At 38.1% G+C, this 19,324-nt stretch overlaps 1 protein-coding gene across 1 annotated transcript in view; it reads right to left on the reverse strand.

Moving 5' to 3' along the window:
- Positions 1 to 6,513: 6,513 nt before the first annotated feature.
- Positions 6,514 to 19,324, reverse strand: part of SCN11A (sodium voltage-gated channel alpha subunit 11) — a 104,101-nt gene continuing 91,290 nt past the window's right edge. The window contains exons 24-26 of the mRNA XM_003794470.1: positions 14,888 to 14,988; positions 10,846 to 11,116; positions 6,514 to 7,538 (exon numbers count right to left, since the gene is read on the reverse strand). Of these exons, the coding sequence (XP_003794518.1) occupies positions 6,514 to 7,538; positions 10,846 to 11,116; positions 14,888 to 14,988 (1,397 nt within the window). The remainder of the gene's footprint in view (positions 7,539 to 10,845; positions 11,117 to 14,887; positions 14,989 to 19,324) is intronic.

The raw sequence follows: 19,324 nt of genomic DNA on the forward strand, positions 1-19,324 counted from the left end.
TTCTTAAATGATCTTCCTTGGATTTATAGCTTGCCGAACTTCTTTCTGGGCTCAGCTCCCCGTCTTTGACTTCATAGATTCTGATTCCAACCAGTTTTTCTTCCTTTGTTCAGGAGCCTCTGACCAGGGTTGCTACCAGTCGGCCATCTTCCCAGAATCCTCTATTTTCTTAATGATCCATATTTTAATTCTCTTTCTGTCAGATCTATTATCTCATCTTTATAGGATGAGTCTTCTGTAAAAGCAATCTCATGGTCCCTTGGAGGAGTTGCTCTATTTTGGTGTCTCATGGTGCCTGAATTTTTCTGTTGGTCCTTCCTCATATGTGCTTTCTTCTTGTTCACCTCTTTGTGCACCTTTTGCCTTCTTTGCTTAAAATTACCTTGTCTCAGAGTTTATGTGATGAAGAGACCTCTTATGGAAAATGCTTTAACCACAAATTCAATTGTTAAAATACAGCTAGCACTATTAAAGTTATTTCTCCTTGAGTGAGATTAGTTTGTATCTTATAAAGAATTTATCCACTTCATCTGAATTGTTGAGTTTGTCTGAATAAAATTGTTTGTTATAATCCCTTATTATCTTGTTATTATCTATAGAATCTATGGCAACATCACCACTCTCATTCCTAATATTGGTCATTTATGTCTTTTCTTTTTATTCCTGATCAGTCTAGCTAAATGTTTATCAACTTTCCTGATCTTCCAAAAGAGCCATCTTTTGATTTCTTTAATTTTTCTTGATTATTTTTGTTTTCCATTTAATTAATTTCTCTCTTGTTTTTATTATTTAATTTCTTCTGTTTACTTTAGTTTACTATTCTTTTTTCTCATTTGTCATGATGGAAACTGAAGTAGTTCATTTGGGAACTTTTAGTTTTGGGGTTTTTTTTTTTGGCTGGGGCTGGCTTTAAACCCACCATGTCTGTTATATGGGGCTGGTGCCCTACTCCTTTGAGCCACAGGTGCTGCCCGAGAACTTTCAGTTTTTAAACATAGCATTTAGTGCCACAAATCTCCCTCTAAATATTGGTTTAGCTGTATTGCACACATTTTCATATGCTGTGTTTTTGCTTTCATTTAGTTCAAAGTACTTCCTAATTTCCCTTTTGACTTCATATTGATCTATGAGTTATTTATAAGTATGTAATTTTTAGTTTCCAGTTTCAGAGACTTTCTAGATATCTTTCTGTTGTTGATTTCTAATTCAATTCCATTATGATCTGACAGCATATTTTTAAGATTTAAGTATTTTAAAATTTCTTGAGACATCTTATGGCCCTATATAGGTAAAAGTTCCATATTTACTTTAAAAAAATGTGTATTTTACTCTTGTTGAATTCTGTAAATATAAATCAGACCGAGTTGACTAATAGTTTTACTCAAGTCTTATATACTTTCCTGTATTCTTCCCCAGTCCTGGAGCTGTCACTCCCAGCTCCAGAAAGTACATTTACCTTGGTAAGTCTATCTAGATTGATGAGATATCCCTGGAGGCTCTGGTGGGTTCTTGTGGAATAGTAGGAACTCTCCTTTTGAACTTTAGTGCTAAAATGGGTGATCCAGAATTTTATTGAGACTTCCAGTTAGAGCCAAAGAAACTTTTTTCTCAAATATTGCACTTTAATATTAATTAATTTAGCATTAATTTATGAGCAAAACTATCTAGGAGTCTGATTCAGTCTCATGAATCAGTAAAATATGAGCTATCATTGTGATCGAGCTCTAGAAGTAATTTTAAAATAAAAGAAGATCTTAGAGAATGGAAAGGGGGTAAGAGAACTTGAAGCTGCATTGTCACAGCAGACACAATGTTTTTACTTAGCTTGTGTGCTCAGTCAGAGTATGTTGAGTTGGGGAACTGGTGAAGATTAAAAGAGGCTAAATTGATAACCTTAGGATACCTCTTGTTACCATCACGGCTTTTCTAGCACATTTACAATCTACATTAATGAGGGTACACCAAAAGGAGGACATGGTTCCACTTCTCCCTGTGCACATGGTATTAGAGGAGATAAATTAACCAGAGTTTGCCTGGAGATGGAGAAAGAAAAAGGTAAAAGAGTGAAACCTGACAAAATATTAGGGAACCAAATACATCCATAGAACTAAGTCTGTTAAATTTGGAAGGAATTACAGCATTTCCTCAAAGCAGGTTACTACACTGTCAAAAGAACTTGAAAAATATACATTATGTCCAGAGGATAAAAATCCTTTGGTTCCCCCAAGAAATGGATGGTGAAAAGTTTACAGGCACTATCAGGAAAGCCTTGTTCCCACTCTTTGACTTCAACCATGGAATTTCTTTTTCTCTGTGAACCAGTGCAGTATAGTGGTTGATAGCTTGAGATCTGGAGCCAGAGGAGCTGGAGCTTGAGTTTGAATCCTGACAGAAACTACTTATTGACTGTGTGACCTTGAATAAGCCTCTTATTTCTTCTACATGCCTCAGTTTTCTCATCTGTATAATGAAGGTTAAAAATTGTTTCTACCTAACAGAGCTGCTGTAAAGGGGTACTGCCTGTAAAGTGGCTACCTGGCCCAGAGTAAGTGCTCAATAAACGTTAGCTTTTGTTCCTCACTGCTACTTTCATTACTCCTATGTATCAAGAGACTGAATTGCCCATTCAGTGACCCTGGAGGTTCTGTGTGGTTGCCAGGCAACAAGCTATCAGGGACAAGTGGCTGCCCCTCCTTCAGCAGGAGGAGCTGTACAGGATTTCAACTTCCTCGGGGGCATTGGCTACTAGTAGCTGACATTCCAAGAGTGCTCCCTGGAACAGATCACTCCTCAGCCTCATTATTTATAGAGCAAGCTCTCATACTTGCCCTATAAAAAGGGATCTTTTCCTGAATTCTGCATGCTTCTTGGGATGAAATGGCAGGACTGCATATTTCATCTTACTGACTGAATTTCTCCGGTGAAGACTGCTTTGTGCCTGTGCTATGTGTCATGATATTTACCTTCACCTACCTCTCCACATGCTTCTCTACACTATCTCACTCCTCTTCATCTTTATTCTTTAAAAGCACACCTCCTCTCCCCTGTTGCCGTGGACAAGTCCTCTGCCTCCTTTGATCTGGATATTCTCTCTCTCCTACAAATCATCTGTTCTTGGGGTTTCAGACATTGCCTTTGGGCTGAGGACTGCTGTCCACAACTGTCCTAACATGCTAGTGCTGGGTGAGAGTCATCATTTGGACTTAGCATCTTAAATCTTCAAATTTCTTAAAAATTGAATTAATTTTTAGGTTTTATTCCTCCTTAGCCATGAAAACACAGAGAAAGAAAAACAACAACAAAAACACTTCTTGCTCCTCCTATATTCTTTAATTTGGTAACTCGTACTGTTATTTATCTTGTCACCTGGTCAAAAATTCTAAGTTTCCCATGAATCCTGCCTCATGGCCAGTCAGTTGGCATAAGCCTCCTAGAATCACACTGCATTTCTCCCACCTCCTTTGTGGCTCGGTGTCTCTTCTCTGCTGGGTTTCATTTTCCATTCCACCTTGCATACTCTGCCCAGTTAATTTTTCTTCCCTGCTCAAACACCTTCAGTGCCTTCCCATTATCTAAATATGCTTGAATGTCTCACTCTGGCATTTGAAGCTCTTCACAAATAGTCCACTTCCAATATTCTGTTGCTACTGCTCTACTGTCTATACTCCATGTTCAGTCAGTTGGGTAACTCATACTTCCTTGCATTTTCTGGCTTCCACGGTGCTCCCCATGATGCCTCGTCCACTTCAAACATCCTCCCAAACCTCTTCCACCTGTCAAAATCCTGCACATCTCAGATGCTCCTCTCTTATGAAGGCTTCCTGTGAGAGTCACCATGCACATCCTCAGACCATGTATTGCATTATCATCACACAAATACTCGTCTGATTTCCTGATGCTCTTGAGGTTAATGACCACTGGTTAGAAGCATTTTACATATTGATCCTCAGAAGTATGTTTATTGATTGAATTATGAAGGGCGTGATTTACCTGGAGAAAAGACTCAAAGGACAAGGGACTGGCTTCATGTTCTTGCAGGACTGTTTGCCATGGAAAATCAGAATGTCCCAGGAAAACAGCTCAGGCCATCATCTCTGTCTCTTGCGGGTATCCAGGGTCCTTACACAGTGAGCAATACCTCTAGGAATATGTCTGTGAGCTTTCTAGCACTCATCTAGGGTTTAGGAAATTCACCACTTCCTGCCTTGGTTCTCCTGCTCTCATTCCTCTGGTGCTATAAGTGATAGGCCCACATACACTTGCTGTACAGGGCACTCAGAAAAAAACATGTTGGACATTTGCTGCCATCTAGTGAAGGAAGCATGGTTCCACCTCCTGCTAATATGAAGCAGATCGTGTTCTCACTCTAGAATGTGACTCCAGGAATCCAGACCTGGCCAAATCGAACCTTGTTAGGGTAGACACATGTGTAGGGTAGAGTGGAGTAGGGTGGGGTGAATCTTCTATACAGATCAGTTTACATCCCTAAATGGTAGTCTAGAATGGCAAGACCTATGTCCTTCTAGATCCTCTCTTATCTCTAGTGAAGAGGTACCCCCTACTGTAATGACAACAATCCCTTATTTTCAGAAAACTTGGTAGGAATCTATAAATCGCCCAGAGCTTATAATCAGAGGCATCTTTTAAGGAAACCATAGGTCATTCCCAGAACCTCAAGAAGAACTTAGCCATTACTTTAAAACTGGTGATTTCCGTGAGGCACTGGCAGTACTGCACAAAACCCTCTGTGGTCCCTTCCCAGCATGGCACAGATGCTCAGGCTCTGCCACATGCATGACTGTGTGCAAGTCACTCAGCCTCTTGGTCCCTTGGTTTTCTCATTTTTCAATGGGTTCATTGAGTTCTTAAGAGGTACAAATGAGATTATTAATGGCAAATGCCTACCCAGCATCTGATGCTGAGCAGCCATGAAATAAATACTAGATGATGATATTATTCCTATTTTTTCCCAGTGTTCCAGAGCACAAAGCTGCCTACAAAACTCATAAAACTCAGGCCCTGAATATGAATACATCAAGTCATGGTTAGATCTCATACACATTGAAAATAATTACCCCACAGCCCAGCTTGGATCCAATGCTTCCCTTTCTTCCACTAGACAGTGGAGGTAGGTAAAAGGCTCAGACCCTGACTCCAGGCTGCTGACAGACACATCAGCTCTTCTTACCTGTCTGAGATACAGGATTCCTGGGCTATTTCTGTGAGGTTTTCCACTAAATCTAGATTATCGTAATCTGGTTTCTTTGACCCTAGCCCACCCTCTTTTGGGGCTGAAAGCCTAATGCCTTGTTTTGCTTTTTGGTGTCTTCAGTTTTTAGGAAATTTGGGAAGAACTAGGCTAATCCCAAAGCCAAGCCCATCTGATAAACCTGGGTTTTTCTCAGGGCTGCATTTCATGTAAAATTTCAGTTGAAACTGAGTATAGGGCTCATCAAATGGCTAAGCCCACTCGCTAAACAGTGTTTTTCAGCTCCCCCACCCTGTGGCCCAGGTGTTGCTAGAGGGCACTCTCATCCAAGGAAGGTATGGCAAATATTTTAAGAACTCAAGCAGGCCTCTCTAATGAGTCCAGCAATGGTGTGCTAGAGCCAGCTTGGGCCAGCTCTCAAGAACTTGTTACAAACACCTCTTCCTAACTCCATGTCTGGTAACACCACGTCAGTGACTTGAAATCAGCCATGATGGAAGCATTCGCACACAGAAATCAATGAATGCTACAAAGCATTTACCCTGAAGAGCCAACTGTTAAACACATATCAGACACACAGCTGGCTCCAATCTTTAATTCCAAGCAAAACACAACATTTAAACCACTATTTACACAACCACTCAATGAGAGGGAAATAAAGAAAGACAAACTGAAAGTCTCATTTATTTATTTTCAGATGTATATAACAGAGACTGTAGCTTGTGAAAGATAGAGTGGTAAATGACAACTCATGATTTTGTCTTTAGTTTTTAAATAAATCCCTTTTAAATAGTTACCAAATATTTAATGTTGGTAAAAAACATTTTCAATAAGATATTCATTTATTGGCAGGTTTTGAATTATTTTACTTAGCATGCAAAAGAGCTATATGATAAACCACACTCTTGCATTGGGAAAAACATTAAATGAAGGTATTTGGGCAATACACCTAGAAACATAAGGAAAAACACAACTTAAAATTTTAATGTATTTTTCTGTTTCTTACTCTTTTGTTTCAACATAATTTGAACTATGGCTTAATCCTAACACTAGCACGTCCTTTACAGCACTTTCCAGTGTCCTCTTCTTTGATAAAGTAGTGCCAGTGGTTAAGATGTAGTCTTATCTTTGTAAGACTTATTTAAAATGAAATAAAAATGTATCACTATATTTAGCTAGAAAACAAATGGAATGGCTAAATTAGCGAGTCCACTGCTTGTTTGTACACTGAGCAGCAGACACCTGAAGCCCAGAGACTGGAGGCAAGACTGTGTGGATGTGAGGTAGGGATGAAAGTGAGGGGCTCAATCACAGTGGACCTTGCCCTGGGCCACCCCGGAGCTAGACAAGTCTCCATTGCAAAGAGTCTGGAGTGGCAAATGGGGCCTGTTTTCCAAGTCACCCTTGGCCGTCTTCCAATACTTTCTAAAGGCCTTTTGAATAATAACAGCACCTCTTTCCTCTTCCTTTCTCTTGGTGGTAGTGACTATGGGTTCATATAACTGCTTGGAAGGATTGGCTTCCATGAACTTCTCCTCCATCATTGTTTTCATGCTATCCAGGCCATCAGAATCACCTAGTACCCTAGTGGTGAAAGCAAAGAGAACATCCATGCAGTGGAGGCGATCTCCACTCACCATGGGCAAGTCCATTACTAGAAATTGAAATTTGTTTGGCTTTGCCACACGCAAAGGCTCAGGAAGGGAATCAGCAAAGTCCGAGAGGGCAGAATATTTGATAAACTGGGTTGCTTCTGGGTCAAACTTTTCCCAAACTTCATAGAATATTTCAAAGTCATCTTCACCCAAAGGTTCCTCACTTTCTTCAGTCGCTGTATTGAAGTTCTCTAAAATCACAGCAATATACATATTGACAACGATAAGAAAGGAGATAATGATATAACTGACAAAGTAGGTTGTGGCTATGGCACGGAGATGGCGACAGTTCTCTGAAGAGGAATTACAAGATTTTTCTGACAGCATGGGCTTAAGGAGGGCATCCCAACCTGCCGATGTGGTTATCTGGAAGAGACAGAGCATGCTGCTGCCAAAAGTTCGGAAGTTGAAAATGTCATCAATTCCAGACTCTGGTTTCACTTTGGAAAAATAGTTCATGCCCAAAATGGCATAAATAAACATCACCAGAAAGAGTAGAAGACCAATGTTGAATAGAGAGGGAAGAGACATCATAAGAGCAAAGAGGAGAGTCCTAATTCCTCGGGCTGCCCGAACAAGTCTCAGGATTCGGCCAATCCTAGCCAAGCGGACAATTCTGAAGAGCGTCGGAGGGAAATTTATGAGCTTCTGTTCCAACTCAGAAACAATTGTACCTCAAGAGAAGGAGAAAAGTCAGTAAATTTCCAGTAGGCACACTGGCTTCAGAATCCTACTAGAGTCAGCTTTTTATCAATACTTTGTGATTTATGCACAAAACTAAGAACTTTCTTTACCAATATCAGAGAAAGTATCTACCTGTACCTTAACTTGGAAAATAATTTCGAAGGGCCATACAGTTTGGGACGAGACTTTAGATGGGAGAGAATGTCTAAAACGTTGACAACACCAAGGAAACAAATGCAGTTTACAAGAGTTATTTTGTGAATTACCTCATGTATGTTATCTATGTTGGATTTTTAAAGTTACTTATGGAGTTACTTTAAACAATAAGACAGGTTTCTGTATTTACTGAATACATAGTATGGAAAATAGATAAACTATAGTTTGAGTCTTTTAGAGTAGAAGGAGAAATGTCTGCTGTTGAAGGTTCTCTTGAGCCTGAGCTGCTTAGGGAAATTGTAGAACCTTTGGCTCCAAAGTTCTACTCCAAAGGGCAGGTTCTTATTTAGGGAAATATTCTTTTTTTTTTTTTTTGGAAACAGAGTCTCATTTTGTCACCCTCAGTAGAGTGTCGTGGCATCATAACTCACAGCAACCTCATGGGCTCAAGCGATCCTCCTGCCTCAGCCTCCCAAGTAGCTGGGACTACAGGCATCTACTACGATGCTCGGCTATTTTTTTATAGAGAGGTCTCTTTCTCTAGCTCAGGTTGGTCTCAAAATCCTGAGCTCAGGCAATCTACTTGCCTTGGCCTCCTAGAGTGCCAGAATTACAGGTGTAAGCCACCACCCCTGGCCTATTTAGAGAAATTTGAATACAGCCTTGCTACAGGTGAAGACTTACCTTTTGAAAGAGCCACAACGTATGTACAGCTAGAGGGAGATGATGGTGCTGAAACACTCATCTTTTGTCTAAAGCTGCCCATGGATCTTGCATATTTACCATTATGCTCACTCCCAAGGTCCAAACTCAACAAGCTCAAGGGACAAAATTGGGGAGATCCTTCCTCTGTTGCTGCAAACATCCCAGAAATGGCATCTCAAGCAGAGGTCTGTGCAAACAACTGAATATTTGGCCTAAAATGCCACCCTGTTCTCTCATTGCCTGCTCTGCAGGCAAGTGATACAAGGATTTAAAGTAACTCACATCTTAGCCCAAATATTGCAGCATGGCTGGAACATGCTTGCCTTGTATGGACATGGCCTTTTTCTTGCACTGAGGATCCTTTAAGGTCCTTAAGGGTCATAGGGTCTCAAAATGCTTCTGTCAATACCTAATGACTAAACAGAACTAGTTGATACATTTCACTGACTGCCCACTGGTGCCAAAGAAGTTGAATTCATATATTAATTGGGAAGTTAAATACAGTAAGATATGAAATTTATTAAGTACCACCTCAGCAACAACTAAAGAAGGTCCATCTCTTAAGGCCTATTGCCTCCCTTAATGTTTCTTTGGTTAATTGAGTCCATAGTAATCCGTCATTTCTGAGCTCAATTCTACTGTGTATGATGTGGTTTGGTGTTCAATTCCTTTCTATTTTCTTCTGACACTTTAAGGTGAGTAGATTTTAATACCACAACTGAATTGTTAATTCCAAGACGGAGATGCCTTTCAATTCACTCTCACGTTTTCTCTAAAATCTTCAGAAGCAGCTTATAAAAGTATCAAGGCTGGGTTGTTGCATGGTAGACATACTGGCAAAAGCACATAAAATTCTGCCTATACTGGTGAGTAGAATTTCACTTAATAGGAGATTTTCTCATCCATTGGAGCAAAATGCTATTCAACAAGTTTATTTGCAATTGGCTAGCAGCTATTTAAAAGATAGACGTCAGAGATATTTATACAAACTCACAAACGGCACAATGCCTGTCACTGCCTGGAAGGGGGCTATCAAATGAATGAACTGCTCTTCACCTATCAGAGGAAGGGCTCTTTGAGCTCTCAGTTGGCTGCCTCAGAGTCATTGTACCACCATTTTCTGTTTTTACTTTTGTCAGTTTTGCCAGGACTTGTGATTGGAAATGATTGACAAAAATTAAAGATCTATATAACTACAAACACACAGAAAAATCTACTGCCAAATTTTATCTACACTAACTTCATGGTTTAGAAACCAGAACCCACTACACACTGTAGCATTTTCTTGCTCTCTGAAATATCTGTATTACAGTGATAGCAGTGGGAACCAAAGTATTTTGATTCAACATATTTATTTGATGTATCCTTTCTGAGACTGCATAAAAGCTTCCACTTGTAAAATCAGTTTGCTGTGTCTTCAATTGCTTTTTGAACTATGAGAAGGCCTTCTGGACAGTTTTACATAATTATAAAAAGTCAAATTAATGGTTTATTTCAAACCAGACTTCAAAAAGCCACAGTAAACTCTCATAATTTAGCCATGATGAATTGATTACAAAGCTGATGTGTGCACATGTGTATTTTATAAAAAGGTATATGGTTGGGAAGTAGAGGATGGGTAAATTCACACCTTTTGGGTAAAAGGCACACTATCTGGGTGAAGGGCACACTTAACTTGTATAAATTTGACTCAGTCTGTACAAAAACAAAATATGTTAACAAAAATATGAAATTTTGAAAAAATTATATGGCAATAACCCTCTTTATTCACTATTCTTCTATAAACCTTATAGTAAATCTTGCTCAGCTGGTTAGAAAATGGGATCAAAACTGATGGTATAAGCACGGTTCACGCTGTGGTCTAAGTTAACACAGGATATAGAACAAGGGAAGAATACTGCTTCTCTGTAAAGTACCTCTTGGAAGCCCAATCTAGAATGGGAGGTGAGGAAGGCACAAAAATGCCATAGGGGCACAATAATTATGATCTGGCATTACAGATTGTTCATGAATGAACAAAGAAAAAAGAAAACATGGGCACTAAATGCCAAATGCTTAAAACTATAAAATGTTTATTAGGGCTTTTTTATATTTGTCCCAGAAAGCTGAACTTTAACTCAATTACCTGAATAAACCAAGTACCACCCCAAAGACTTCTGAGTCAACTTAATTTTGTCTTTCTCCATTGAATAAATTACTCATGTAATTATTTACCTTTCAGTTTCAATTGTGTAGATAGTCAAGGGGATGGAAATTACTCTATTGCCTCGCATCCTCCCAGCAAAGAATGATGTTAGTACCCCTGTTTTTTCAGAAACCACATTATGCCTAATATGCTGTGTTGAAGACAGTTCAGATATACTTCCAAATGGTAAGTATTATACTTTTACTTCTGGCTCTCATTTTAAAACCCCTCTGGCTACTGATTTTACTTACTAACAATAGAAAGGACCACAACCACACAATCAAATAAATTCCAGCCATTGATGAAGTAGTATTGCCTCAAAGCAAAGATTTTGATGAGACACTCTATTGTAAAGATGACCACAAAAGCCCGGTTGAGATTATCAAGGATGGTTTTTGTGTCTTCGGTTAGGTTATATGATTCAGCCATCATGATAACCATGTTTAGGATAATGAGGCTTATGATGACGATGTCAAAGACCTGGCTTGTGACTAGGTCAAACACGAGACCTTGACATTTGTTCTGAGGGAAAAAAAAAAAAGAAATCTTAGATCACCTCAAGTTGCAAGAATAAAATCACCTACATTAAAAAGACACATTAATAAAAGACAGGTTGTTTTTTCTTCCAATGAAAGCAGTTCCTTAAAAAATGTACAAACCCTTTAGAAAGGGGAAGATATTCTTATAGGTTCCCAATATTGCCTTATATATTTTCATTTAAATTTAATTAGATAGCTGGTTTTAAGGTTTATAACTTTAATTTCATTTTAAAAACAGAAATATAGAAGTCTTAGTAACAATATAACTTTGATATGATTAGTGATGTTGCTTCACTGAAATAAAATAGTGCATAATGTATAAATAAAAAGATGAACCTTGGTCTCTATTTCATCTGTTTCTGTATTTTTGCTTGAAAAATATTAATGCAGAGAATAGCTGCTCACATAAGTATGTTGGGCAAAATAGAATTAACGTCTCCAGTGATTACTAAAAATGGAATCAGAAAAACTGATAACTTCATATTATTACTGATGGTGAACTTGCATATTTGTTCCTATATAACTGACCACACTGTCCATCTATAGTGAATATGCGTTGCTCTAATATAGATTCTAAATCAAGTTTGCATGGCAAATCTACCATGAGTAGTGAAATGACTCAGTTATTCCATAATTTTCTTTACTATAAGCGCTTTGACACACTACTTTGTTCTTCATAAGGTAGATAATTATTCCTAAACACAAATTCAGACATTGAAATTGTATGGCATTCTTGGACTACTTGCTGGTTGTTTTATAATATGTACATATTTTGGATTGTATTTCAATATGGGTGTCATTTAATCAAAGTAGCATACACTATTCTATTTACAGAACTCATAAACCCCTCCAAACATCTTTAGAACTCCTCAGAGATTTGTTGTGGTAATCCAGGAAGAAGATAATGATGGCTTATGGTGTTGATAATAAAGGCAAAAACTAAGAACTAACATGTAGGTAGAAGCAAGAACTGTTGGAGTATTTGAATGTAGTGGGCTAGTAAAAAGTTAAAGCTTAAGCTATTGTTTCTAGTTTAACCATCCAGAGATCAAAGAATGAGGAGTATTGAAGGGAGATGATGAGATCTATCTTGACCATGTTGAGATGGAAGAGCCAGTGGGACATCCAGGGCTGGGAGCAGGTAGAAGTATGTGTTTCAGCTTGGGGCAGAAGCTGGAATGCAGGTATGGAGTTCTATAACATGAATACACATATTTATTAAACCCATGAGAGTGAATTTTATCATTCAGGGACAGCGAGAGTAATAAGAAGGAGGGTAGGGCCAAATGTGGGGAGACACATATTTAAATTAGAGAAGACACTTAAAAATCAAGTGCTTTTCCTATATGAGAATGCATTCAGAAAGAGCTGGAGGAAAGATACCCTTATGGATACACTACAGTGAGGCAGAATAAAGGGCAAAAAGAAATGTGAGAAAAGGTGAGCATTGGTTTTATAGTTAATTCTAACATTTAGACAAACAATGAAGATTAAGTTTATAAATTAAAGTGTTAGATGATCAAAAGCAATCTATGTCACTTTAGAATGTATAGACTACACTGCACTATGAATTTTAAACCAAGTAATAAAGCCATCCTGTGGAGGTGCTTCAGGAAAAATCAGAAATGATCCTAAATTCTATTTCTAGAAATGAAATGCATCAATACTCGGTTTGATTTTCCTCTCTACAATTGCTATTCATTTGTTCCAAAGATCAAAAGATGATATTCAGATTTTAGAGATTCTCTGGGGAGATAAAGTTGTGGGTCAAGGACTAACTGTTGATTTGAATTTTTAGCCCAGACTCAGGGACTTCTGGAGATATGTTGGATTTATCTCATGCAACACTGCTCTTTGAAATATAAAAAGTTAAGATAAATGTGCAGCATTAACTGGTGATAATTGTACTTGGTTGTCAAATCATTCATTGATGGTTCCATTGGTGAATTATAGCTATGCAGGGAGGGCTGTGGCTTAGCACCTTCTCCCAGATGAGCCATGTGATAAATATGTTGTTAAAGATAGTTAAGGAGTGCAGGTGGCAGCTTTCCTGTGGTAAAGTAGTACACACCCACTTTCAGTTCATTTTTTGCAGCCCAGCATGTCCCCTATGCAGAAGAGGGCCCAAGAAGCAATGTCTGTGTTTCTGCGACTTCTGTTTGACTGTGTGCCACACTACTTGGCATATACTGGTAAATATGTGGGAACATATGCATCTGGTGGATCTTTTAGTTAATTCCAAACCTAGGACTGACTGGTATTAAGCCAGTGGTTGTGTGGCATGTACACAGAAAGAAAAATTCTCTTTATCTTTTTTTGCTGACTCAAGTTCAAATAAGAACTTCAAAATGAAATTTGTACTGTAAAGTAAAATTGGTATTTAAAAGCTAGGTTCAACTAAGGTAAATTTAAGTTTCATACACCGTAGATAAATTAAACCTCTCCAAATACAATTTTATGGTCAAAAATCCTTCACTATATAAAGGATAAATTCTAAATACTCAGCTCTAACATCCATAGAATTTTTAGTGCAACACAAATATTTAATCTTAGTGGAATGGAATCTGTGCTCTAAAATGTATCTTTTTTATTCAACAAATAATTACTGCGAACACAAGTTATGCCAATTTGAGAGCTGGGAATAACAGTAAATTAATGTCTTTGATTATTGGGGGTCTTGTGTTGGAATAAAAATCTCCAAATCTTCTACATGCTTGAGATTATAAGCCCTGTTTCTCTGACTTCCCTTCCAACCCTCCTTGCCCTGAAAGCTTTCAAACTCACTTGTCAAAATCACCAATGTGCCTGCTGTATTACTTTATAATCTAAAGTTCTCAAATATGTATATTGCATCTAAGATCTTCAATTAAACTGCAGGCAAGGAGAAGTTCTGAGTACATCTGACTTGCCCTGTGATACCTGATACAACAGCATTGAGTGATAGAGAACAGGGGTCAGAGAACTATGACACACAGTCAAATTTACCCAAAAACCTGCTTTTATACAGCTCAGAATGGGATTTACATTTTTAAATTTGGGGGGAAAAAATCACTCAGAAGAATAAAATTTTGTAACATGAAATCCAAATTTCCATGTCCCTAAATAGTGTTAAAACACAGCCACATTCATCTGTTCTATATTGTTTATGGATATTTTTGTGCCAAAATGGCAGAGTTGAATAGTAGCTAAAGAGACCTTATGGTCAGCAAAGGCTAAAATATGTACTATCTGTTCCTTTAAGAAAATGTTTGCCAACTCTTTTCTTTTCTTTTCTTTCTTTTTTTTGCGGTTTTTGGCCAGACTTGGGGTTTGAACCTGCCACTTCCAGCATATGGGGCCGGCACCCTATTCCTTGAGCCACAGGTGCCACCCATTGCCAACTCTTGACATACAAAATTTATCATAAATACGTGTAATGGAAGTGAGTATGCATATACTGAACTTCACACCAAAGATACATTTTAAACTGGTCAAAATTAAATTTAAACAAGCTGCTAAGTTCATGTTGTAATAAGTACTTACTAAGCCACTGATGCATGTTCACTAAAAAATAAATTTAAGCTGTTGCCCAGGCTGTTACTATTGAATTTGAATATCTAATTTTCTTAAGGACTTCGATGTATCTGGGGTTTTGTTCACTTCCTAGATAGCATCTATAAATTTAAAAAATAAAGAAGGATGGCAGTGCAGAAATCTGAGTTCTTCACAGTTACTCAACTGTATTATGTATTTAGAATTATTCAATTGCTCTCACCAGAGGCCTTGGAATAGGTTTTTGAGGTTTTTTGGATCCTAATTTTTTCATTGCATTATAGTATTTCTTCTGTTCTTCTGTCATAAAAATGTCTTGGCCACCTAAGTATAAGGAAAAGACAAATGCTAATTACCTTTAACAAGATTGTTTCAGAATCAAGTTCTGAATTTTTAGAAACAATATTAAATTTATATTACATTTCTATTAACTATGCTAAAATTATAATGAGAAGTGAAAGAATCTGGACTCTAGGGAAGGTGCTGATAAGAAACAAGGTTTAAGTTGAGGAACTTGCAAAACAGGAACAATTTCAGAGTCTGAAAATTAAGAGATCAAAAAGATACAGCAAATAAGCCCCCAAACCAGGGCTGGCCCAAGATTATTTGCTAATCTCTGTAAACTAGAATCTTGGATTTTAATAACTGTAGGGAACTCATGAAAAAAAAAAGTCAGAGGGCTTATGCAAAGGGACAGAAAGCACAGAGGTCACAGTAAGAGTCTGAGACTATCCAAGGGCTGCCAATAAAAGGATGAAGGAAAAAAGAAGTAAAACACAGAGTCTAACTGTTGGTATTGGAAGACAAGCAGGAAATTGTCTCGATCGGGACTATGAGTAAAAACCCAGTTTTCTCCGATAATTTGCAACATCAGTTCTACTTTGATGAGGGTTTGCAGTTTGGATTTATTCCACCAGTATGAACCAAAAATATGTAGATGTAGAAGTTTACCTAGAAGTTAACCAGGTTGTTTGGGATGCTGAGCAAAAATAAGTCCTTTAGTAATCATCTTTGTCATGATAACATTAATAATATTATTCTGAGACTAGAGTGTCTGTATATGTGTTGTAGAATAAAGAAAATAGGTAAGTGTGGAAATGTTTACTGACATCATCTCCTGGGCCCTTAAAAATCATGTATTTCAGTGTGGAAAAGAGGAGACACAGATGTATAAGAGAAGAGCTAAAATGAAAACTTTGTAGTCCCAAATTTGAATGATCAGTATGCATATTTCCACACATTGTTTTTGTATTCTTGGATTTGAAGTAGCTTTGTGCATTGAAAAGGCCTAGAAATTATGAAAATGAGCACTGCAGACCATGATCTTGATGTATCACTTCCCACAAAGAAAACAGTGTTTTTTAGAGGAATGGCTGATTTCAGATCTGGGACAAGTAGAGTACAGCCTAAGCCTGGAAAATGTACAGCCTAAGCATTTCAAAGAACATGAAGTCATCAAATGGGAAGAACTTATGTATCTGAATCTGGTTTAAAAACAAAACAAAACAAACACAAAAAGAGCTTTAATGGAAATAATTAAATGAAATAAAGAGTTAACAAATAAACATTGTTTTAAAATTAAAGGCTTGGAGCAATTTGAACATATACCAGGTTTTGCATTAAATATTTTAGGTATGATAATGGAACTGTGGCTGTGTTTAAAGACAGATATGGTCTGAAATATTTACTAATGAAATAATCTACTGTCTGTGACTGGCAGAATTGAGTATAGGCATTGATGTTCCTAAGGTGAAAAAAGTTGTGTTGGATAAGGTGCATTTTAGTTTCATTCTAGCATATTCTCATGCATATTTGAAATTCTTGAGTAAAATAAAAACAAAACAAACCGTGGACTGATCAAAACAATAATTTCTAATGTAAGCTTCAGTTTAAAATCACAAGGCAAGAGGAGGGGCAAGATGGCCAACTGGAGTCAGCTTTCCATAGAAGCTCCCATCCAGAGGGAAGCATAATGATGAGACAGTACCCAATAAAGCTGAAGACTAGGAGCTGAGCTGAGAGAGGAGTGATAACTGCACATCCCCTCTGCTGAGGCAAGGTGCGACTCTAAGAAAGCAAATTTTAGTTACAAAACTCATCCCAAAGTAAAAGTGTCCATCCCCTCCCCCAAGAGAGTTGGGGTTTTTTTGGTCACTGTAGGTTTTCTACAGGCGAGCAGTGAACTGAAGACCTCTTCTCTCACCCCATGGGAGAGAGTTGTAGGAAGTAGGGACTACTTCCCCAGAGGGACCCTTGCTGTGACCCTGAGCACTCTCTTGCCAGGCATGAAAGTTGAACTAATGTTTTCCCTGACATTTTGAACTTCCAGTCCACCCTCCTCCCTCGCGGAAGGTCCAGAAGGCTAACCTCTGCAGAGACGGAAATGTCTGCAGTTCATTGCCAGGTCTGGGCACAGCAAGGGCCGTGGTAGAAAAGCTTCACTATAACAGTGAGCCCAGCAGTAATGCAGACAAAGTGGGGGAGACTGTCCGGCTTGGCTCTACAAAAGTGCAAACCAGCTGTGGGAGAAGGCTTGCCAGCTGCATGCCCCACCTTCTGGAACTGAGTGCCCTGCACCCCACCCTGCCAGAGCCTCATGCCCTATGACCCATGCTCAGCCCTGCCAGAGCCACCTGCCATGCAAATGGTGAAAAATAATCATCAGGCAGAATCAGCAGAAAAACTCTGGCAACATGAATAATCAGAGTAGATCAACTCCTCCCAAGAAATGATGAAACAGACACACCAGATGATCCCATTCATAAACAAATGGCTGAGATGTCAGAAATTGAGCTCAGAATTTGGATGGCAAATAAGATCAACAGAATGGAGGTAAACATGGAAGTAGAATTTCAAGGAGTAATTCAAAAGTTGTCTCAAGAATTCAATGAATTCAAACAAAAATCACCAAAGATTTTGACACATTGAGGCAAGAACTTGCAGCCCTCAAAGATCTGAAAAATACAGTAAAATCTTTCAGTAACAGAATGGAGCAGGCAGAAGAAAGGATCTCTGACATTGAATACAAAGCTTTTGAATGCTCCCAAATGCTCAAGGAGGAAAAGGAGTGGAGGGCAAAAATGAACCATTCCCTGAGAGAATTGTGGGACCACTCCAAAAGAGCAAACATTCGCCTTATAGGAATTCCTGAAGAAGAGGTTGCTTCAAAAGGCCCAGCTGCTCTACTCCAAGAGATAATAGAGGAAAACATCCCAAACATGGCAAGGGATTCTGAAATCTAGATAGCAGACAGTTTCAGAACCCCAGCACAACTCAATCCAAATAAAGCATCTTCTGGACACATTATAATTAACTTTGTCAAAGTTCGTATGAAAGAGAAAATTCTGCAAGCAGCCACATGTAAGAAAATCATAACCTACAGGGGGAAGAACATTATAATGACTGCAGATCTCTCTGGTGAAACTTTTCATGATAGAAGAGGATGGTCATCAACCTTTAACCTCCTAAAACAAAATAACTTTCAACCCAGGATCCTGTATCCAGCTAAACTGAGTTTCATTTATGATAGAGAAATTAAATACTTTAATGACATTCACATGTTGAAGACATTTGCCATAACTAAACCAGCTCTCCAGGATATTCTCAGACCCATTCCCCACAATGACAAGCACAATGCTCTACCACCAAAGTAAACTCACTCAGAAACTTTTGATGAAACTCCAACTTCCATAGTGGTGAAAGGATTAAAAATGCCCACTGGACTTTTGAAAAACTCGATGTCCAAAATACTACTAGGCTTATCAATACTCTCAATTAATGGCTTAAATTTTCCACTAAAGAGGCACAGGTTGGCTGACTGGATGCAAAAGCTCAGGCCAGATATCTGCTGCATACAACAATCTCATCTTACCTTAAAAGATAAATATAGACTCAGGGTGAAGGGATGGTTGGTCATCTATAATTCAGGCAAATGGAAATCAGGAAAAAGCAGGTGTTGCAATTTTATTTGCAGATACAATAGGCTTTAAACCAACAAAAGTAAGGAAAGATAAGGATGTTCACTTCATATTTGTTAAGGGAAATACTCAACATGACAAGATTTCAATTATTAACATTTATGCACCCAACCAGAATGCACCTCAATTTAGGAGAGACTAACAAACATGAGCAACTTGATTTCCTCTAGCACCATAATGGTTGGAGATTTTTAACACCCCTTTGGCAGTGTTGGATAGATCTTCCAATAAGAAGTTAAGCAAAGAAATTTTAGACTTAAACTTAACTATTCAACAATTGGATTTAACAGACATCTACAGAACATTCCATCCTAACAAAACTGAATGCACATTCTTCTCATCAGTCCAGGAACATCCTCCAGAATTGATAACATCTTAGGTCACAAGTCTAATCTCAGTAAATTTAAAAGAATAGGAATTATTCCTTGCATTTTCTTGCACCATCATGGAATAAAACTTGAACTCAGTAACAACAGGAATCTGCATACTCCTACAAAAACATGGAAGCTAAATAACCTTATGCTGAATGATAGCTGGATCATAGATGAGATTAATAAGGAAATTACCAAATTTTTGGAACAAAATGATAATGAAGGCATGAACTATCAGAACCACTGGGATACCACAAAGACAGTCCTAAGAGGGAAACTTATAGTGTTACAAGTCTTCCTTAAAAGAAGGGA

The sequence above is a fragment of the Otolemur garnettii genome, unplaced genomic scaffold (genome assembly GCF_000181295.1).
Source record: "Otolemur garnettii isolate 467f Iridium unplaced genomic scaffold, OtoGar3 scaffold00082, whole genome shotgun sequence".
In the NCBI taxonomy this organism is placed as follows: Eukaryota; Metazoa; Chordata; class Mammalia; order Primates; family Galagidae; genus Otolemur; species Otolemur garnettii.